General features: G+C 31.2%; 2 protein-coding genes across 3 annotated transcripts in view; one reads left to right on the top strand and one right to left on the bottom strand.

The window, feature by feature from the left end:
- The first annotated feature begins 2677 nt into the window (after positions 1-2677).
- LOC140444629 (uncharacterized) lies at positions 2678-3649 on the top strand. Its single transcript, XM_072536393.1, has one exon. It carries the CDS (start codon positions 2678-2680, stop codon positions 3647-3649), a length of 972 nt encoding a protein of 323 aa, XP_072392494.1.
- Positions 3650-9532: 5883 nt separating this feature from the next.
- ps (RNA-binding protein Nova-1-like protein passilla) overlaps positions 9533-24204 on the bottom strand; it is a 260367-nt gene continuing 245695 nt past the window's right edge. For both annotated transcript variants that reach the window (XM_072535481.1, XM_072535482.1), the window contains one exon: positions 9533-24133. In XM_072535481.1, coding sequence (XP_072391582.1) covers positions 23910-24133 — 224 coding nt within the window. In that variant the 3' untranslated portion in view covers positions 9533-23909. The remainder of the gene's footprint in view (positions 24134-24204) is intronic.

Genomic DNA, 24204 nt, shown 5'->3' with positions numbered 1-24204 from the left:
GCTTCCGTCATTTTTAGACAACTACCGTAAGTTGCACTGACTGCTTTGTTCCGACATTCGTCCTAACATGTCAATATTGTATTTTTATCAGTTGATATCAACAGGTCCTCGAAGACACTTTGTCTCAGTATCACCAGTACCGGTAACGGTAACTTGAACATCCTAATTTGTAATAATATATAACGTAACATAACTATCAATTAAGAACATTTAACGGGTTTTTACCCATATATTTTAGTAGCTCATAGCATGTATACTTCGTAAGTATTAACCACATTTTGCATTAACCTTAGTCAACATTTTAAATTTTACGTTCTTTTTAATTAAAGTAGTTATACCTATACTTTCAGGTTACAATGTAATTGTGATATAGCCCGTTTGGGTATTTTATTATATACCTTTTATAAAGGATTTGAAATAAAAAATTTTAATAAACAAATGCTTTTATGTATCATTAAACACAGTAATGGCAAGGTTTAAAATCTGGCGACCTTGCTGGCCAAACAACTTTACCGCCTCTTCTAATCCAATGCTCTTAGTAGTTATTATCAAGAAAGTCTCGTACATTCCTGCTAAAGTGGGACGGACAGCCGTCATGTAGAAACCATAAGTTTTGACGAATATTTAAAGGCACATCATCTACTAAATCAGGTAAAACATTTCCCAGGAAATATAAGTAATCAGCACTATTTAAACGAGCAGGCAATTCCACAGGCCCAAGTAGATAATCGTTAACTACTTCTATCCAGACGTTTATGCTAAACCAATGCTGACGCTTAAATTCCTGAACAACGTGGGGATTGTCACCAAAATACGAATTATATTGTACATTATGCGCATTAAAAATTTCTATGAATGAATCCTTGTCGAAAACGAAATGTACCTGAAAAAAATTATCATATTGATTTTTCTGATTTTGTAACCATCTAGCGAATTCTTCACAAGCAGAAAAATCTTCTTGTAGTAGTACCTTTGTAAAATCAAAAGGATATAAATTTTCGTTGTGTAAGATATTTCCTAGGGAAGATTTGAAAATTGTGGGATACGTGGCAGATAGTCTTCAAACGCTAATTTCTGGATTTTCCTCAACTTCCATTAAAATAACATCTTCATTTGCTGCTGTTACATAATCATGTAGTCCTCTTTAATTATTTTTTGCGACCACTGAACCTGTTTCTCTTTATCGTCGATGAAGAGCTGTAAATATTGTGTGAGTGGGATAACGTTTGTGAAATTTTTCAGGGTATCTACGTTGTGCTGCTCGAGCGTTACACCTCATTTCGCCATAAACTAAAGGAACTAAAGCATATTAGCGTATTTCCTCATTAGTAAAAGCCATTTTTGTTGAATTGAAATTGTTATATTTGAATGCCACAAAGTAAAAAACTAAAAGATAAACTTCGCGAATCGACCACAATTTGACAATGAAAAACGTAGGTTATACTTCTGTTGACAGGTCAAAGCCAACTACTGCAAAAAATATTAATTTAACTTTCATGACTAAAAAACGAAAAATTTTCAAATCGATTTTTCTGGACAATGATTTATCCTATCGACTTAGAGTAAGAGTTCCTTTTAGTACTAGAATACCTGCAAATTTAATATTCTATTATCAGGAATGGTTAAAAGGTAAAAACAAAAAAGTTATGCGTTAAAATAACCGTTGGCCTACCCAAAACGGACGCCTATGATCGGTACTAGAAATTAGCAATTTATGAAATCGATTCAACTCTGGAGGATCAATAATTATACCAGTTTTCGTTTTTCTAAATAAAAGCGTTCTGGAGGTATTAAAAAAAAACTAATTACAAGGCGCCATTTTAAAAGAGCTCTAGCTAGCTTAGGAAGCATTTTCGGACTAGGTGAATTGGGTTAACTTATCTTAAAATTATCTGAGGAATTTCCAGTCTTCATTTGTCAGGAGAGTTTCTGGACACCCTGTATTTTCTTTTTACATATTCTGTAGAGAGAACTAACACTTAAGACCGCTCCTAGACTTGGTGATTTTTGAAAACGTTTCAACGATTTACGAAACACGGTAACATTCACCGATACAAGAAAACGGTGAATAAGCATAACTACCAATAGTATGCTGGATATTGATATGACCAATAAATTGATTTCGCAGCCGTATTTCGAATCTATCATGGTTGCTTTCCTTTTAATAACTGCAAATAACAGTAGGGGAGAGGTAGGTACACTGAGACGGTCGGAACACTGAGACAAACGCGGTAGAGCTTACCACGTTCGGTATTATAAGGTAGAACTAAACGAACATGCCTATTACCACCTTAAAGTGAAGCAAACAAGAAACCATTAAGATTCAACAAGAAATGTTTTAGTTATCGCTGGTCATTTGAAGTGAGTGCATCGTAGTAAATATACCGTATCCACGTGGCCGCTGTTTTCACGAAAATTGAAGTTTCTTAGACAAGGTAGGTTATTTTAACTACAAAGTAAACCATTTTACGAAACAATTAAATTAAAACAAACGATTTTTGTACATATTTTATTAGTTTTTTTTATATATTTCTATTAACGATTTTTTAAGGAACAGTGAGACAACACAGCAAATGGAACAGTGAGACGCGTCTCACTGTTCCTTTACTGTCTCACTGTTCCGTTATAGTTGTATAAGCCAGGTCATTTGCAAAATAATTTCTCTTACAGAACGAAGATGCCAAGAAAAAATAAAACAGATCGGAAAATAGGAAGATTCTCTGAAGATATGATGAGACAGGCTGTTGAATTAGTACAAGGTGGCACTTCTATACGGCAAGCAGCACGAATAAAAGGAGTATCTTTCCAAACAGTCCACAGATATGTTAAAAAATATCAACAAGATGAGAACGTCTGTTTATGTCCTAATTACAAAGTAAAACAAATTTTTACTATCGAACAGGAGAACGACTTGTGCGAATATATAATTAAATGTTCTAAAATGTTTTATGGCCTATCAAGAGAAGATACCCGAAAACTGTCATATGAAGCCGCAGTCTACAATAACATAGTGGTTCCAGCAAACTGGCATACTTCAAAAATCGCTTTACTTGCCTGGATGAAAGGATTTCAGAAACGTCATTCCAATAATTTATCCCTCCGGACTCCAGAAGGTTGTAGTCTTGCAAGGGCAACCGGTTTCAATAAATTTAATGTTGAAATGTTTTTCAGTAAACTTGAAACCGTTTTACAGCGTTTCCCTGTGTTTGGAGATGGTAGTCGCATCTTTAATTTAGATGAGACAGGAACCGTTACCGTTCAAAAGTCCCAAAAAGTGTTTGCAGAAAGAGGTATACGACAGGTTAGTAAAGCCACAAGTGGCGAACGTGGAACACTCGTTACAACATGCTGTATTGTTGGAGCATCTGGAGTAGCTATTCCTCCTGCTCTGGTATTCCCAAGAGTACACTTTAAAGATTTTATGATAAATGGGTCGCCTCCTGGAACTTTAGGACTAGCTTCAAAAACAGGTTGGATGAATACAGAGTGCTTTGTGCAAGTTGTTAGGCATTTTATTAAGCACACTGGTAGTACTAGAGAAAACCCTTCTTTATTGCTAATGGATAATCATCAAAGTCATTTATCGATTGAGGCAATCGATTTATGTAAAAATAATGGCGTTACAATCCTGACTATACCGCCACACTGACTACAATACCCCGGAAAAAATGGAGCTGATTAAATCTAAAGAAAAAACACCAAAACAGAAAAAAGTAGCACGGCGCGTATTAGATAGTGATTCTGACGAGCAAGACGAAAATGAGATGGAACTACAAGATTTCAGCGGAGGGGAGGATTTTATTGGTGAAGATCCAGAACCAATTATTTTCGAAGATCTTGATCGCTGTCCAAATGATGGGAATTATGTGCTCGTTGAATTCAACTCTAAGCAAAAGACATATTATGTAGGCAAAGTCTTGTCTCAAATAAAAGAAAATGATTTTAAAATATCGTTTTTGCGAAAAAGCGCTAAATGTGAAAATAGGTTCTTCTTTCCAGTTGTCCCAGATGTCTCACATGTATTAAAAAGAGACATTAAAATGATTTTGCCGCCCCCTTTAATGCAAGGGTTAACCAAGCGCCAAAGTTCGCTTTTAAAATTTGAATTAAACTTTGATAGTCTTAACGTCAAATAATGTTAATTGTTACGTCTCAGTGTTCCCACATTGAAAGGAACAGTGAGACATTTACTAATTTTTAATTTTTATATTTTTGAGGTTTTAACATTAATTTTTATGAGAAAAGACATGATTTTTCAGTTCTTATTTATATACCAAATATCATTGTACAATATAAGTTTAAAGTAGCATTTAATAAAAAAGTTATTGGCATTGAAATTTTTTCGTCTCAGTGTTCCTACCACTCCCCTAAATTATTTGACTGTATCTGTTAACACTTTTCTTTGCTGTACGAATTTTTCCACTGTGTTTAAAAATAATCCACAGTAGCGTCACTTGCACGTTCTTATTACATTCAAAACGCACATTTTACAAAAATTGCAACAAATCCTTTTGACTCCGATATCAATTCATCTGTCTATTTGTACACGGAACTTTTTACCAATGTACAAACAAATAAATTGTAATCTTCTTGCTCGCATTTTTCTTTATGGTACTTGAAAGCATACTGAAACATATCTCAAAATACAAAAACAAAAGGTCAGTACCTATATGGATCTGATAAGAATTACTTTTATATTTAAATAATGAAAAATATGTTGCGATACACCGTTTCTTAAAACCATTCTCCACCCTCTTTTAATTTTACTAACCTCGACTACTCCTTACCTTATTTGTAGCTTACTCTGTTGAATTAGAAGATGCAAGAGGTTGCGCTTCAGCGATTTCTTTTTCAAATAATTTAATTTTCTGTAGAAGTTTATTATCTAATTCTAAACACAAAATATTTCTATAACTATATCTCAGCTGGCTTTCAGAGTCGTCTCAAAACATCCATGGCGTTTACAGACCTCACAGCAGCTTATTATGTAGCGTGGAGAGAAAGACTCCCAATATAAGTTCTTACAAATAATTGTAAAATTATTATTGCTCGATTATTTAACCAGATACTAAATATCAGGAGAATCCAAGTTGTTATGGGAGTTAAAATAAGTAAAGAATGAAAACTGAACAATGAACTCCCACAAGGATCTTTTTCAACATGTACTTCTCGGATCTCCCACTTATAGTTCTCGCCAATTTGTCTATGCTGAAGACATAACACTTACGACTAGACATACATTTATAGAAACAACAGAATAAACTTGAATGTTAGATTCAAAGACTATGGAAGAATATTTAAAAAAATTAAGACTGTGTCCGAATGCTATCAAAACTAAGGAATGCTGTTTTTACGTAATAATAATATGGAACACAGAAAATTAAACATCACTTTCCAAGATAAAACACTCCCAAAAAATCAGCGTCCTAAATATTAAGGAATCACCGTACCTTCTCCGTTCAAGAAATATTTCGAGAAATACCATTCAAAAATTTTGTGAGACAACTTGGGATCTCCAACTGCTACTTAGCAATGCTCAGCAATGGCCCGGGTGTATACTGTAGCGGAATATTGTGCTCTCGTCTAGATGAACAGCTCTGACACACATGGTTTGTCGATACCAATCTTCACAGTGTTGTGCGCATTATTAGTCCAGGCGAGATCTGTTTTTAATTTGACATTTTCCATAGGAGTCTATTTTTTTTCAGGAATCACTTTAGACTGTACCTTGTATCAATAATCACGATATCCTCCGGTCGCAAACCTTATACTTTATTTAACAAAATCTGAAAAAAATCCAAAATGTTTGCTTTTTGCGCCCATATTTTCGAGCAAATGACACTTATAAAAAAAACAATACATTCAGTTAATTGTTTGCCGAGACATCGAAGCTTAAATATGGCATGTATTTGCCGCCTAACTATAAGTGACAGAAGGCTCGTTGCATGCGCATGCGATTTTGATCTTTTTTCTTTGAATTGATGTCTCGGACGACAAGGATTTCAAATATGATATTTTGAAACACCTATTTTAATTGCAAAACGGGAAATTTGCAATAAAAAATTTCATACCATTCAATAATCGCATTTTCTTTCTATGCAGTTTTTGTTTCTGAACTTACAAATTACATAATGAAGTGCAAATGCAATGAAGCAAACTACATAAAATAATTTACATATTAAATTTCAGTTTACATATTTAATTTACATATTTAAAATGACGTATACTATATGTCGTAGATGAAGATGTTAGACAAATAGGCGCAGCAAACTGGCAACAGTTGGCAATGGGTAGAACTGACTGGCGTAATAGACTTGGGAAGGTCGAGGCTCTTTTATAGGGCTGTAGCACCAATGATGATGATACTATATGACGTATATCTATTATTCCGGCTTAATCATCTAATATTTTTACTCTTTTACTCTTTTTTTTTGTAGCAGGACAGGTAGCTTCTAAAGTATCTTCCGAGTTATTTTTTTCCTCAAAACATTAATTTTGTATCTCAATGTCTTCATCGTCGATTTGGATATTTATGGTTTCTTCGTCTCTTTCATCTGAAGCCTCATCTAAAATTCCTGGAGATTTCATATCTTGTTCAACCTCTTCTATTTGTTTATTAAGCTCAATATTTTTAAATGTCTGACCGTTGTAGTGCAGAAAACAATTATAACATTTGAGCCCATGCTTGGCACAACTACAGGTTTTCGTCCAATCTTTTTTACATTTGCAACAAATACGTTATTGATAACTAGTCAGGAAGTAAAACCTACTCTGTTTGAATAGGCTTAAGGCTACTTTGAGTGAGCTCTGATGCACTTGAAAATATACTCGAAATAAGTGTTGCTCAGCTGTTGATTGAGTGAGTGGCCACATGGACAGTTGGAAATTCTTATTTTCGCAACCTTTTTTAAAACACAGTTATCTAATTTTATTTAAAGTATATCGTATTTTGAGTATTGTTTTGCATTGTACAATGCGAAAATAATTTTCGCTTCGTTACATTTTCCTCGTTAAAAATAGTTGCTTCTTGCAATAGGCTATAATTGTTGACAATAATTTTACAATCTTACTTTTTCCCTGATAGAAAAATGCATGCAAAAGCCCTCTACACGTTTTAAGGAAGCCTTCATTTGCAGCAAAAGTATTACAGTCGTAAATTTTTTTCCTTTGCTGGGTCTCCAGTACAGTATATTTTTATTTTCAGTATGCAATAATAATCTGCAATAATAAAAACTGGTTTGTTATGTGAAGACAAAAGAATGACTGTGTCGACTATAAGGGTATTAGCATCTTTATAAGCTTGTTTAGTTTTATAACCAGCTATTTCAAGCTTTTGCCTTAAAATAGTAATAAATGGTTTTTTATTATTCTCATTATATAAAAATTTATCTTGAGTCACGGAGATTGAAGTTGTGTTGGTCAAATCAATATCAGAACAAATCTTTCTGGCTTGCCTTCGCTGTCTCTCAGCTAATTTGGTGTTTCTACTATATTTTCTGGTTATTTATCAAAAATAATATAGCTGTTGTTTGTATAATGTCTTGATACGAAATCTACAAAACTCTTGAAGATATTACTTTCAAAGTCCTTTATTTCAGGCCAAACCAACTTATGCAGCAAGAAATTACATGAATGCAATGTTTATTAGATGGGCTTTCTTTTAGAGCAATAAAATTTTCATAAAATTTTGATTTTTCGGTTTTTGTAAAAGACAAATTTTAAAAATTCATACAGGATATGGAGCTAATTCATATGACAAATAATCTTTGACTTATAAAATCAATGTCAATTTCTGTGTCTTTTACTTTTTTTTCCAATTGTCATTTGATGAAGGGTATTGAGTGATCTTGTCTTTTAAAAGTTATTTTATTATATTTTTGTCATACCTACTATTTTCTGCGCTATTCTTGATCCTACTGGAAAAGCTTTATGGCAATTGATCGTATCTTTACCTATAATGTCAGTCACAAGAGATGAAAGAATGTCAGAAGATAGAAATGAAGTCGCTTCAAATCGGCAGTGTCTCGAGAAATTCTGGAAGAGCGTGCAAACTCAAGTTAATATCGGCAACCAATAAACGTTTTTCAAAGTTCTATAAGTGTACAACTTTTGAAATTGATATATGTAAAACTAACGAAGTTATTTTATTTATTTTAAAAAAATTGTTTATAACTTTAAAAATTCCCTAGGTTTCCCTAGTTGATCAATTTCAATTTTTAAAAGTATTTTTTCAAAAGCTTGAGTCCTTCTTTATATATGTAAAGATTATATATGTATTTTTCGACTATTTAAAGTGCTTATTTTGAGCCCAGCATAATTTCAGACCCTGAAATGTAATATTATGCAAAAACTATTACACCTATCCTAACGAAATTTAGCTCACGTTTCAGTAGTATTATAAAGTTTTTCTAGGCGGAATATGAAGACTGTAATTTATGTTAAAGGGGTCTTAAAAATTTAAACTATTTTTTGCACTTTTTTCCAATGATTGCTATTTTTTAAACAATAAAAATTAAAATTTCAATTTTTAGCCAGTCAAATACGTAGTAGCCTCTATAACTCTTTTTTTGTAGAAGTAATATCTCTCGAGTTATAGGCGAAAATTATTGCGCAAAAAGCAAAAATTTTCGATTTTATTCAGATTTTGTTAAACATAAAATTAAGCACAAAGTTTGAGACTGGCACATATCGTTATTATTGATACAATGTACAACCTGAAGTGATTCCACCAAAAATATAGACTTCTATGGAAAATGTCCAATATGGTCTGCACTTCGACAGATGTCGCCTGAACTAGATAACTGGATCGTTAAGATGAACCCAACTCCAATGGGTTCCCGTCCTATCCGGAATGATCCCACCTAATATCCGCAGAAAAGGTACACCAGTAAAAGAACAATAAAATAATAATAGCACTGTCTTACTTATACACCAGGACATTCTTGACTCTAGAAAAGGGCTAAACAGAGATAAAAAAATCTTTGGTTTCTAGATCAGAGACCAAATCAAACGACTTTATCACAAAAATGGTAAAAAAATAGATGAGAACAAAGCACAGAACCAAAAATTCATGTAGTACATTCTAGTCAACTGGTTTCAGGATTTGATTTGAATCGTAATGCATGGATAACATTAAATAGAATTCATACAGAATGATGTGCTAAATCCTAACAAAGTTAGGTAAAATTCAGTCTCCAGATTGTGACTGTGGCCATGAAAGACAAACGATACAACACATTACTTCTGAATGTCTTTTCTGAGTGTATCCAGGACCATGAAGTAACTTCCTTGAAGCAACACCTGAGCAATGAACTGGATACTCTCGACATCAACGTTTAATAAATATATTTTAATGTTACTATTTGTATTATTTTCATTTTTATGTCAAGTTTGTACTGAATAGCACATTCCTTAATTTGTGCCATAGCTAAATAAATAATAAATATAATAGGTATTTAATTACGAATCAATAGAAGAATTTTTACTAAAATGGTAATATAATTTGGAAATTTTGAGAAATAAAACACCGTACTTAAGAAAAATTCAGTCATTATTTTTTAAGAAATTAAAAATTTTAATAAAAAATTCTCTCTTTTACAAAAACTTAACAAGTAACAATTAAATATTTCCTTAGGAAAAATAAATTACTACGTGGAATGATCGGGTGGGGTGAATTTTGATGTCGATATACGTTGAGTAGAAAAACAAAGCGTACAAAATATATCACATTACCATTATGGTAAAAATGGTGTTTATACTAGTGTTGCCATTAATTCTTAACACATTTCTTAAATGAGGGACTGAAAATTGAATCCTAAATGGTTTATTTTTTATATGTATAAAAGGGCACTTTTAGTGTGTAGGGAAAGAGGTTTCATATGAATTCAACACACAGCTCAAAGATGTATACTACGGTTATGAATGTTCATGGAAGGATGAGTACCTACAGATATATTTAAGGATATGGAATCAAATTCAGCAAGCACTAAATTCATTGAGTTGAAAAGAAGGGTAAGGAAAAACCTTAAATCAATTGCTACAGTTACTGAATTATTTCACTTATTGAATCGACTGGATCAAAATATTTTAGACTAAATGATATATTACAGTACTACAGTAGTGTTTAATATATTTCATGATGTATTTAAAATATTTACTTTATAATACACTCCGAATAATAATTACTTGGGGACAACTATATGTACCAAAAATTGTTCACAATTTCAGAACCTTACATAACCTCACCTAACCTAAAACGACATGGCAATTAATCGATATAGACAGAATAAAAGAGATATATAGAAATGCTAAATGATTTTGGAGTCTTTAATTTATATACAATGATCTAGACCATATATATTAGATAGGGTTATGTTTCAAGAACTGTATAAAATTAACAAAAGTAGAAATGAAAATAATAATTGAAATGCTTAAAAAATGGTTAAATTGGTTCCAACAATATTCAAATACTCTGAAGCGTACATATTTAGCGATCATGATCGCGTAAAAATATGCGATTTCACAACAGAGGGTAAGGTAAAAATATACAAAACATCTATAACATATTCGCATGTATGCTATCGAAACCAAAACCGAAACGAATAGCATTTTAAGATCGACCGAGAAGGAGACTTTCGTAGCGAGAATGTGCAAAATGTTTCTTAGGGGTAGAATAATTGTTCGAATAAATCAGATATACATGCTGAATGAACGACATAGTTTGATAGAGGAGACTACGATGTCGTTTCTATTATGAGCATATCAATAGAATGGATAGAAATGGATTTATTTCTAAAAATATTTATTTCTTAAAATTTACTAATCATAGACTATTAGGTTACTAACCACCATGTCTAAATGAATAATATTCCGGAATAGGAAATGTGTAAAAGTTTAACAGAAACATAATATTAGGGAGAGAAAGATTAGAGTTTGGATAGAGGAATTATTTTGACTCTGACTTTTATCAAAGAAACAGCAACATAACTAGAAAAAAAATTAGATAGAGTAATGACGGAAATATCCGTCAGACTTTCGTAAACAATCTAGGAGATAATCGAAAGTGTATCATTTCACAGAAGGAACCACTACGAAAAAAAATCCAAATTTTGTTTCCATTTCTTCCTACTCTAATTGTTTTGTATACAAATGATACTACCCTTCAATTAGTTAATACAATCTACTATTGATCATAGATGTTTCAACACGAAGATTAACAAAAAAATGCAATTACTGATTTTGTGTGAACGCCCTTTTAGAAGAATAGTAGGTGAAATATGTCAAAAATTGTTGGCACATTCTGTATAACAAAATGCGAAAGCAACAAAAGTATGAAGGAATGGATGTGGATAATGAGATGAGGTTTTATGAATAATACGTTATATGGCACTATGATTTTATTGAAATTTTAATGTGTTTAACAATATATTTATATATACCCGGCTATCTACCTAAACAAAAATGATATGGAGAAATAAAATCTATCAAAAAATATGTTTAGTGATATTCAATATTATTTATCTTTTTTTTTAATAATAATTTTGAATATCTCAATCACTAATAGATTTTGCAAAAATGATAAGAAAAGTGTGCAAAGTTGGTAACCATTGCTGGTGAAAATTTTATGTAATAATATAAGTAAGTAATAACTGGTTCATCCACGTAGAAAATATCACCTCGCACAAAACTTTTTTAGTATTGTCAACTCACATACAACCTTTCATTATGATATATTAATTTTACAAGTAATTTAGACCACAGGGATGTCATCCTTCCCCTCAGTGCCTATAATGTGCGAGGAGATATATCTCACGCAAGAAATACATAGCACATAAAAATTTGGAAAAACTAGGGACCTAAAAAAGGTTAAAATTTTTCCATCTAGCTGAAACCTTAAGCGTTTTTTAAAAATATTTATGAACTAGTAAAACCTGACATCACATAAGAGTATGAATATTTCCAATCAAATGTATTATCGCTATAATGCAAATACATATTTAATTTTATCTTAATTGTTGTCGAAGTTTTTGTGATTGAGAGTAACTAGTGAGTTTTTGTAACAATGATCATACTATAGCATTGTATTGCATAAGCACATGATACTATTTTTAGTTATATTTGGTTATTTTGTCGTTTGATACTATTAATAGCATCAGAACATATATTTCAAAACCTGAAATCCTAAATCCGAATAAATAGATTAGACATTTTACGATTTAAAACTTTTCGAATTTACGAATTAAAGGAGAAATATTTGCCTTTCAAATAATAATAAGTATATAAAAACTAATGTCCACCTTTGAACAGGTCGACTTCGTTCAAATAACATTATTCATAAACATATCCCCTACAATGTCTATAATCGATATTTTTGCAGAAAAATTTAAATAACCTCTCCATCTGATCAATGTCAAACTAAAATCGATGTGATTCCTCGAGTGACGTCAAGATTTTAATAGATCATTGTGGAATGCTCTAAAGAATAGCATGAATAGTAAATTTTATCATTAGATAGGTTAATTTACATTATACTTTAATAAATCCCTAGTGTTTTATCCATTTTTACGTAAAGAAAAATTAATATTTACATAAAACAACAAACTTAACACAAAGCAGAATTATTATCACACATTTCTATTTGACCCGTGCTTTTTTACACATACTGGCTGTTTAAATTCATCTCAACAACTACTTCATTTTCATCTATCTTTTTAGTTTCTCCAAATATATCACACTGTTACGTTTCGGATTCATTTTAGGTCAATATGAAAATAGCTAGTTCCATTGGATGTGATATTCAGGAACTGCGGCTAACCAAAAATAATTTCATTAAGTCAAATGTAATCAGGAGAGGAGATAAAAGAAGATTCAAGTCGATTCGAGAACAGATATGGAACTATTTTTTTTATATTAGCCCTGTTAAGGATAAGTGACGCGCGCTGTGAGTTTTCTATGAACTACATTAAAGCTAAAAGAACTTTTAAAAATTTGTAAAATGTCAAACATCATATTTCATCGTTTTACTTCATTTTATAATTTTATAATCAACTTTTATCTTAATTATATTCATTTTATAATCAACTTATCTCAGTTGAACACTGTTGTTGTGTTCTTTTAGCTTTAATGTAGTTCATAGACAACTCATCAAGCAACGCCACTCGTCCTTAATAGGGCGAATATAAAGTGACTTTAATGAGAAAGTGACTAAGTATAGAGTTAAGTGACTTAGGGAACAATCGTTATAATAATTTATGAACATGCTAACCATGTGACACCACTTTAGGTCCACTAATTCATATCTTAACCAGCGCAATATTCAAACCATTCATTTTTATATAATACTTGATCTATCTACTAGCTTTGTAACTTATTGGAAGATTTATAAGCATTGAAAGTATCTGTAAATCTGGCCTAAATTTCGGGTTACGCCCTTTGGTAGACAAGTATTTAAAGAAAAAGTTGACGAGATGAATTTAAATGGCCCAATTAAACTATTCACAGCAACAAAGCAGATAATGCCCTGCTTTTTTAAATTTTAATATAAAACAGTGAATCCTCAAGTGCCTAACTAGTAATTATATGACCAGTTAACATATCAAATGTTTATCGTCATTATATATAGGCCCGTTAATATATAATAAACATTTATATCAACATCAACGCTTTTTCTTTACATGCAAATATCAACATTTTCCCTCTTTTTTCCAGGATTTTCCAACAAATAAAATATATAAATTTAATGGAACATAACATGTATCATTAAATGAGTGTTAATATATCTATATATAAAAATAAAATATTTACAAGTAACATTTTTATGTATAACAAAAATCTGATGGACATACAACTAATCGTGGGTAATGAAACGATGAAGCAGGGTTTTTCTAAGAACAGTAATTAAATTTATAACTTCTGTGAATACCATATTTCGCGATAATATCATACTGAGATCCAAATTATTTGCATAAAAAAATATAGTTTAAATTTTAGTGATTTTGACTGTTTTCTAATCAATAATATTTAAATATCTTAAAACAAATAACGGATCACGTCAGTAAGACCATTTCTCTTATATATTGTTCAATCTGGCTCTGGAAAAAATAATACGTATGTCACAAATCACAACCACCATCACTGATGACATCAACATTGTTGGGAGAACGGAAAACGCTGTGAGAGCGACGTATGTAGCACTAAAATAAGCAAGCAGCTACAAAATAAGCATGCAACCACAAATATGCCACTTGATATAGAAAACGACGTCATCGAAGCAGTTAACAAAATTTATATACCTGGAAGCGGTCGTCAACAGTCAAAATAATACTACCGCAAAATTTGCACGGCCAACAGGTGATATTTACTGACCATCTAGAAAAATGCTCCTTAATAGACCCATTGATCAGAGAAAAAAAGAAGGCCTGGAACAAGGTTTCTCAATAACGTCGACGAAGATATGAGAATACATGCTTGAAGAAGGAAGGTGATGGATAGGGACGACTGGATAGATATTCTTTAGGAAGATAGAACCCACACAGGATTGTAAAGCCAGGATGATGAGGACTACCTACATGATGTAGTCAATACCCAAAAAAAGAAACAGTAAGTGCTGTTGTTAATGATTCAGTTTTCAGGTGGGTCTACAATCGTTAATGAGCCGGGGATATGTCCTTGACAGCGTTTCGTGTTGTACTATGGAATCTTGTTACCATTAATTAATGAAGCACCATGCTCGGTGGCCGAAAACAACCGGATTCATTCTACTTCAGTTGGCTGTCTCTACATCCCGCAAGAATTTTAGCCAAAACGTTAGAACATCAATGATCAAGTCATTCAGACACATCCGAGCAACACGTGGAAGAAGTTATCTGTATTTCAAGGATATTTTAGAATTATAGTTTTAATTACTGTTCTATCGCCTCTACCGGATAAAATCAAAATGATCGGTTCTGCAGAATCGAAAATATTTTAGATGTAATATCTTTGTGGACAAACGTTATAACAAGTGCAGAATTATTTTTGATGTCGACATTCTGATTTTATCCAGGTATCCCAGCAGAATACGAGTTTAAATCTGGGTCGAATTAAAATATGTTTAGATGATTATTGATTAAAACAGTGAGGTATATTTTAGCTAATATTGCTATCACGAAAAAATTTGGAAAAGCGCACACTTTTGGGGAACTATACTCTCACAGATACTTATTATCACAAGGGTCAGCTTTACTTATGCTTTAAATTCAGTTGAGAAATACGATTGAATAGAAGTCTCTTATTCTACATTTTTTTTTTAAATTGTTGTTTAATATTGCAGAAATCCCTATGTATTTTAGAAGCAATGTCTATTAAAGTGTATCTTTCACTTTCATGTTTACTTTTCATTATAATCAAATCCTATTATAGGTTAGGTTGGGTTAGGTATATTATTCAAAAAAACATTCATCTGTTTTAACGCAACTAGCACTGCAACGTTACTCCGCACATAATTATGATACTGATAATGCAATTTTAGGTTTAAGGGATGTTTTGGATTTCCGTATTTTAATTGCAATTTAATAGTCAAAAATAATAAAATTTTCTGCAGCATCAGCTAAAAGGTTTTAAATTGCTTAACAAACGAATTCTAAAAATATAACATCAATATACGGCTTATCAGACTTTATTTTTATTTTAATATACCTCTAAATATAGTTTTATTGATATTTCCACAGTTTTTTTTATTAAATTGTTAAGTAATTCTTAATTATTAAGGTTTTATGATAAGTTTTATATATACATTTTGGACTAATTAATTAAACAATACATAATTATAATTATTTTATGAATATAATTTATTTATATCATAAAAAGATTATGAAATTATGTTTTCAGATTAGCTGACCCTTGTGATTTCTTTATAGAAGTGAATATCACAGCAACAGTATTTTTTGCGAAGAACTTATTTTACATGGAAATGAACTGGCCATTTTCTAAGTTGAATATCACAAATTTTAACGAAATGCACGTTTTTTGTGATTAACTTCCAAAATTGCAGTCGTATAAATCATATAGCAATATCTTCGATTTTTCTGATATTTATATCACAAACATTTAAAAATCGTTTCAATGCGTTTTGTTAATGTGATATATTTGTTCTACTTTTGGCTAAAGGGGTTCAGAAATTAGGCAATTATGAGTTTAAACCCCAATTAAAAGATATTTTAAAATTGTTTCAATAAAACATCCAAAAGATTTTCAATTTTTGCTAGCTTAGAACTTCTTGAGGAGGATTGATGACCTGACTGTAGCGCCCCGACTCAACGGACACAAAAATTCCTTTAATAGAAAATTGCCGTACCAGGCGACGTTTGAAACCACGACCGTCTAGACTTCCGTTTGGAAGGTAAGCACTTTGCCCACTGCTCATCGAGACTGCCTTCATGAGAATACAGCATAATGTAAACTCTTGCTTTAGGTTAAAACCAGAAGAAAAAAAAAGATTTGGATTTTTTTTTTAACTTCAGCAATTCATACGGCCCTTATTAACTAAACTAGTAAATACTCCATACCCAGAACCATTTTTCTTATAATAATATCGCCTTGTAACAATACAATACCATAAAGTGATATCGTATGGCAAATACTAAAAGAAACAGGAATCAACAACCAAGATCTGAAAATAATTAGAAATGGACTCAATATAAACGTTAAGAAGACAAAGCTTATGATAATTAGCAAGAAAAGAATAACAGAAGGTCAACTCTACGTCAACCAATCCCCTGTAGAAAGAGTGACGCACTACAACTACCTCGGCACCTAATCTAGGTATGCTCTCGTTCAAGCCATCCTGCAAGGAAAAATATTTGGAAAACGCGGTTCAGGAAGAAGAAGAAAATCTTGGTTAAAGAACCTCAGAATCTGGTTCAATACAACATCTGTGCAGCTTTTCCGCGCTGCTGCAGATAAGATAAAGATTGCCATGATGATCGCCAACATTCGTAACGGATAGGCACATCAAGAAGAAGAAGAAGAAGATATCGTATGGATTTAAAGTTGAAGCCAAAACTGTTGAATGTGAGTTAGTGAGTGGCGATTTCGAGACTTTCAGAACTGCATCCCTTAGATTAGTAATTTGATACGTTCTTATATAATTGTCCGTTAATATCTAACTCACTTTTATTATACGATTTCGCTATTCCATTTTATTATTATGATCTTGAATTTTCAATGACTTGGTCAGTTACAAAATGGCCAGTCCTACATTTTAGTATGAAACGATTAATTTGAAATTTTTTTAAGCAACAACTATAATTAACACGTCACCCGTTGTAGTATAACATTAGATATAACTTGTTTAGGGGCTTGTTCCATAAAATTACAATACAATTAATTATATTTATGTTAAAGTCAATATATGGCCATCACAAACATTTAGACGATAAAACTATGAATGTGTATATAGTCACCTCAACGTTTTAACTTGGAAGCTTAAAAATAAGAACGAAAATGTCCAGTGACTTCTTCGCAGGTTGTCGCTGTTAACGCGACGATATATTTTCGTTAACATTAAATATCTGAATGTATGTTAAACAATTGACCTATATTGATGTACTTAAATTCATTATACACATATTTAACACTTGTAAAAACAGTCTTCATTTCAAATATTTACTATACGACATTAAAACATCAAGATCTAAACTGGGGTTGGAAATTTGAAACAGTGGGGAGTTTTAACAATTTTATAAAACAAATAGGCACTTTTTGCGTTTCAGTTATTAAAACTATAACATTTATAATCTTTATTTTTAAGCTGCGAAGAAATCTCAAATAATTAGGTCGCTGAAATAATTCTTTAAATGTTTGCACAAGAGGCGGTCCACTTCAAAACTAACTTCATCCATCTTGCATGCTTAGAATTATTAGTAAATATGTTTTGAACTTTTTAAATTACGTTTTTCTACTGATGTATTAATACAAACGTCTGCTGTTCGCCTAAAATATGGATTGTTATCAGAAACAACAATATAATGAGCTGTAACAGTGACGGAGTAAAAATTCATGGGATCCGAGCCCACCTCTAACATTAAGCTACAAAGATTTTAACAGGATAGGACTTGTCTAAGACATACAATTTTATTTGAAGTATTTTTTGCATCCTGTAACAAGCATTTAACTATATACTTGAAATAAAAAGTTGTATCTCGATGTTCCGGCTTATTGAATAGTCTTTCGGGCACACTAGAGACTGTGTAACAAGTGTCAGCCTAATTTCAGATAATACTTCAAAACGAAATGACCAGATCTAAAGTTGGAGGTTGGGTTTACGAAAAGTACAAGCTGATTATAGCTGCAAATGTCAAACATGGAACAAAAAAAGTCGGTTTAGCAGTGTTGGCATGTTTTTATATTGTATACGCTGTATGCTTCAAATATAAAGAGATAAAGCTTTAGGAAAGTACATTTTGATTATATTGTTATGAATTCTGCAATTTTTTATTTATATAAAACAAGAATGAGTAAATATTTGTTTCTTTGAAGATTAATTGCAGTTAATTATTGGAAATTTTTTTTTGGCAATTGTTATTGTTTCCTATAAATTAAAAATTGCAGAATTCATAAAATAGTATAATCAAAATGTACTTTTTAAAAGCTTTCTCTCTTTATATTTGAAGCATACAACACATCCATTATAAAAACACTCCAACACTGCCAAACCGAAATATTTTATTTCATGGTTGACATTTGCGGCTATATTCAGCTTGTACTTTCGGTAAACTCAACCAAGTTGGAAGTGTAACAAAAGGACAAATATGGCCAAGAAAATTAGAGGACGATTTGGCGATTATGTTTAACACGGTGTTAAAACCGTGTTTAATTTACCGATTTCTGATAAGTAATTGTCAGAAACAACAGAGAAATGACAAAATAACTATAAAAGCAGAATTTTCAATGGGCCTATTAGTTTATTTTACGTTCGTCATTGATAAGATATGTGCCAAAATAATTAGCGTGTTAAATATTGTTATTAAGTGTCAAGCTTGTCACGCGTGACTATCGATTAATTGTCAGAAATAACTTGCGTCACTGAAGAAACTGTGAAAAAAGAATATCAAAGAGTAACTGAGTGAATTCAGCAAAAATAAGAACCAGCCAGAAAAATCAAATAGACGAGACTTATGTCGATGCCTAAAAACAAACTATGCTTAAAACTCTAGACTGTAATTTTTAAGTAAAAATCCAATAGGATTTCCAGGGTTACAGTTTAAAAATGGGGTAGTCAACTTTAGAATGGACTGCCTCAAATACTGGTATCCAAATGTACCTACCGTTTATGTAATAAATTAGTAAAAACTTATTTTACTAGGTTGTACGATTAAAAATGTTAAATATTAGACAGCCAAGTTAAAATATTTCGGGTGAGATGTGTATCCAAACATTAACAATATTAACAACATGCTATAACAACAATATATGATTTGAGTCACATTTATCTTTGTATAGATTATAATATTTTATATAATTAGTTATGATAAAGATCTATGAGAAGTATGTAACGTTAGAAGTGAAGTAGATGACTAATTTTCTAATGACTATGTACATTATATTATGTATTATGCCCTTTTTATTTCTTTAAATCCCTTTTTTAATAAAATTCATGATTGGTAACAACTGCTTGAAATCGCAAATTCTTTTCAATGTTGTATAAATTGTCATATATTTTCATACTTAGATGTGTTACAGTAGTACTACCATATTTCCAACACCAACGCAACTTTCTGGTTTAGTCGTCAGTCCAAATCACCATTTAATTAATTAAAACAACAAAACTCCGAATATTAATGTTCCTATGAGAATAATAATTCAATCTGACATGTAAAGTGACAAGTTTAATTTTTACAAAAAATTGTCAATCCAAATAAGCGTTAAACAGTATAATACAAAAATTGATAATATTTTCGTATTATAGGAAAAATGATATAATTATTGTCCTTTCCCGATTCCTTGTATATAGTTAAAACATGTATCCATATTTTCTAGCGATACACCGCTGTGCATACTTGTTTTTGTTAGTTAATAAGAAAAGCACTACACTGTATTTTCTCCGTGCGTGCTATTTCATATACTTGACTAATGTGTTTTTTCTAGTTGTTTTCTGAACCGGAAGTAAAATCTGTCACTTGACATTTCCTAATTTTTCTTGTTGAATCCAAATCAGTTCCCAATTTTTATGTATCTGTTGCAGTTTTGGCTGCACCAATCTCCGGACGGACATTCAGACGAAACTAGGATAGACATTTTTTTAATGTTTATTTCGGATATACAACGCTTTTCGAAAAGTTATTTTAGCGCAATCAGTATTTTATACAATCTTTAGCTTTGTTGAGATTATAACCGTGCTAAATATTTTCATTTTTTTTATTTATCAGAAATCTTACGTAGACACAATCGATTACAGTCGATATCTCGATTATGAAGTCTCCAGGGAGTCCATTTAAATTTTAAACAAATGGTACCTTAGTCATATAATCCTCTAAGAACATGGTAGTCGATAGCATACTCGTCTTTTTTGTATTTTTTGGACGATTAAGTGATTTAAAACCGTATTTTGGAAAATGATATAAAATTTAGTCATTCACATTTATATTCACAGTCACATTTAAAAATTTAGTATACTTACAATCTGTATCAAAAATTTAGTCTGTATCTAGAATGTGCGATTTCTTGCAAGTTAGAACTACCTTCTTGCATTTGAAGAGATCTGGCCAGCCAGCTATCTCGAGCAAAAATATAAGTATTATGAGGTTTCATGCAGGTACACATTTTGGAAATTCAATAATGAAGAAGACAGACATGTTTTTACACAATATTTCTACAAATTTTCATCTCTTGTTTTCTCTGATTTTTGCACAAACATACTTTACTTTTCATAAATTGACATGTTGTTTTGCTAAATATACGTCAAGAGAATGAACTCTCATAATTTTATACTATTCCAAATATTCCAGCGTCACTATACCTTTTTTATTTACAATATACATCACATTTGTTACAAACTACCAATTAAATTAACACAAAGTAAACAATTAATAGTCTGTAAACTATTTACGGTAAAGAAGCAGTGGACATAATAGACCAGAACAGATCCTGACCTTAGGTTACAGAGGTGAGGTACGTCTTGCTTCCTAATTTTTCTACCGATATTTTACGATTTTATCAAATGAATATAAAATAATATGATAACGCAGTTCATGCATTTTGTGCACTTTTTCTAGGTTGTTAATATATTACAGGCTTATTATTCACACTCAATATCAGTCCTGAAATGAAGATTTTGGCGCATATCCTTTATTCCTTACCTGTACGAAATGAAAACTTGTACCTTAATAACCTTTATGTATGCCTTCTCCAATAATTACCAATCACAATATAGATAAAACATTGTTGTAACTAACTAAAATAGGCAATCACCAAACTAAACCTGAGTAAAGAGAAAAATCTTGTAAACGTAATTCGTGTGATGTCAACAATCAGTGATAACTCGGCATTCCCGTGAGAATGACATCTCAAAAATATTTAGGGTACCGTTTAAATTATTTTTTGCGAGAAAGATGTTTCCCTTAAACTAAGATTTGTACCATGTACCCTAAGTTACGAAATAGGAAATAAAACACCCAACCCAGATTGCCTAGTCTACTAAAATTATTAATAACTATCTAAAATTAATATATAAGTTGGTAACACTGCGTTAAGAAAAAATTGAAAAAATAAATATGCGTATAATTTAAGAATATTGTAACACGATTAGCCTTTTAGGTTTAGTTTGGTTAACATATAGCAATAGTTGTATTCCAAATCAATTTCAACGCAGCATTACTAGCTTATCGGCCTAAAATGTTTTTAGTGTTAGTAAATATGATCGAATGTTAAAAAATAGATAAAATTATATACACATTATACTCTATGTGAAACATGGAAAAGGAAAATATGATGGGTACAGACACCAGAAGTGACAATATGAATGATTTCATCACATTTTCGATTTAAAATTTCTAAAAATTCTAAATCTACCTGTAGAAAATCAGATCGATTCGTAACAATTAGCAGCCAATCGACGAAACATTTCATCGGAAACAAATTTAAATATTCATCTTTATAAGACGCCCATAGGATTTGATTAAGTCAAGACAACTCCCATTAATCGCAGTAATGTACTATTAATCGATGATAAAGGCACTAATAACAAAAATGTCTTTTGAATTTGTACTTTTAGGTGTTAGTAGTTGCAAAAAATTGGAAAACTCATTTTTTTAATTTTGGAGAAATGGCAAATTATGAAAACAAAAACTTGAGTGTCACTTGAGTTTTGCTTAAGATTCAGAAACCAGATAAATCGAAATAGAAATGTAAAATATTCTAATTAGTTTATTAATATAATAATAATAATATAATACATGAATTTCATTAACTCTAATCTTACAAGAATTTGTTCACGAATACTATCTTATTTATATCTCGATACTCGGAAACTTATCTCATATTACACATTGGCGCCCAACGTGGGGCCATCATGAGGTACTTTACATGAATTTTTGTAAATATTTTGAAGACAAAATGATTATTCTCAATATATACTTAATATTGGTTATACCAATATTAATCTCCTTCACAGACATATCTTGTCTAACTATCTCCCATTAAGTCTTATTTGTTCTTCCCCCCATATATTGGATTATTGATTATATCATTTCGAAGATGAAAGCTGGCAATAAATAAAACGCCGATATTGACGATATAAAATAAATAATATAATGTGCAGTTTTCTTGTAGGCGGAGAGTTTCAAGACTACATATAATTATTGATCAAAAACTAAAAACAAAATCATACTTAAGTCATATTTCTCAGTAACAACCATTCCAAAATTTGCAAAAAAATAGTTATATTGACTTTACAATCCATATAGCCATCTTAATATAAGATGATGTTCCAAATATTCCACCAAAAATTTGAAAGTCCTATCTATAATTACAGAGTATTTAACGTGAACCCTTATCTGGAACTGACTGGCCTAAATCCAATATTTTAAATTTCTTCCGAAAATGTTTCAAAAAGCTACACCTAACGATTGGCTTATTTAAACTTTGCAGAAAATATAAAACTCTTTTAGTAACAATTCCAACAAAAATATACATATAAACAAAACTGACTTAGAATTGGTCCTTTGAAAAAATAAACTTTAAATTTCCTTAAAACACGTAAAACTTAGATATCAATAACATTTTATATTTCAATTTTTCAAAAAATAAAATACAAACAAGTATATTATACTGTACAACGTACAGTTTCTAAACAAACAATACAATACATATACATAGATGGGTCTTTTTAGGTTATGGCATACATTTTAGATTTAACATTGATTCAAGCTTGGAACAGGTGATGTTTGGAGTGTAAACGAAACGATATCACAACAATGAAACACCCGCGAAAGACCCAGTCAAATTATATAGTATGGTAACAAGACACAATGGTAATTTTACCATTAAAATAGACATATATTTTTAAACAAAAATGGCAATTATTAGGGCAATTTAAATTCATAAGCTGAAATCTTATACCATCTCATTTGGAAGATATCTGTATTTTAATAGATAAAAAAACAGACTGACAGCTACTTGTAAGCTGTCAACTGTCAACTCATCTTAAAGTAGGATTTATATATTCAGTAGTAGAGGATTGTAAGGTAACATAAGATGTAAATAATAGATATCCAGCATTTAAATTGCCCTAACGTTCCGGCCAATACCCAAACAACCTACTCCTCGCACCAAGATTGTCCTTTTTCGATAGGTTTACCCTCATTTTGCGGACTTCTGTTGTTTGTACATGAAATAGTAAAACTATTTATACTAACACCCTCTTCGGGCATTGATCACTGGATTGCGAGTTGTCCTAAGCCGTTATTACGTGCCCTTTTTATTTCTTCTTCACTTATGCGCTGTTCGATTAGATATTGAGCAGTATTGATGGAATGCGGATTTCCTGTTATGGTAACGATACGGTTACGGGTACCAGGGGCAAATATGCCTTTCTTTGATATTTGGATGCTTGCACCGCTTATCTGTTGAATTTCTACTAACGATCTTCCGCCGGGACCTAAAAATTAATACGAAAAAGTATATAGTACAAGGATTTAAAAATTATCTTAATTACAGTACACAGTATCT

The sequence above is a fragment of the Diabrotica undecimpunctata genome, chromosome 6, assembly GCF_040954645.1.
Source record: "Diabrotica undecimpunctata isolate CICGRU chromosome 6, icDiaUnde3, whole genome shotgun sequence".
NCBI lineage: Eukaryota > Metazoa > Arthropoda > Insecta > Coleoptera > Chrysomelidae > Diabrotica > Diabrotica undecimpunctata.
The sequence above is the reverse complement of the archived record's forward strand: the minus strand, read 5'-3'. Positions and strand labels throughout refer to the sequence as shown.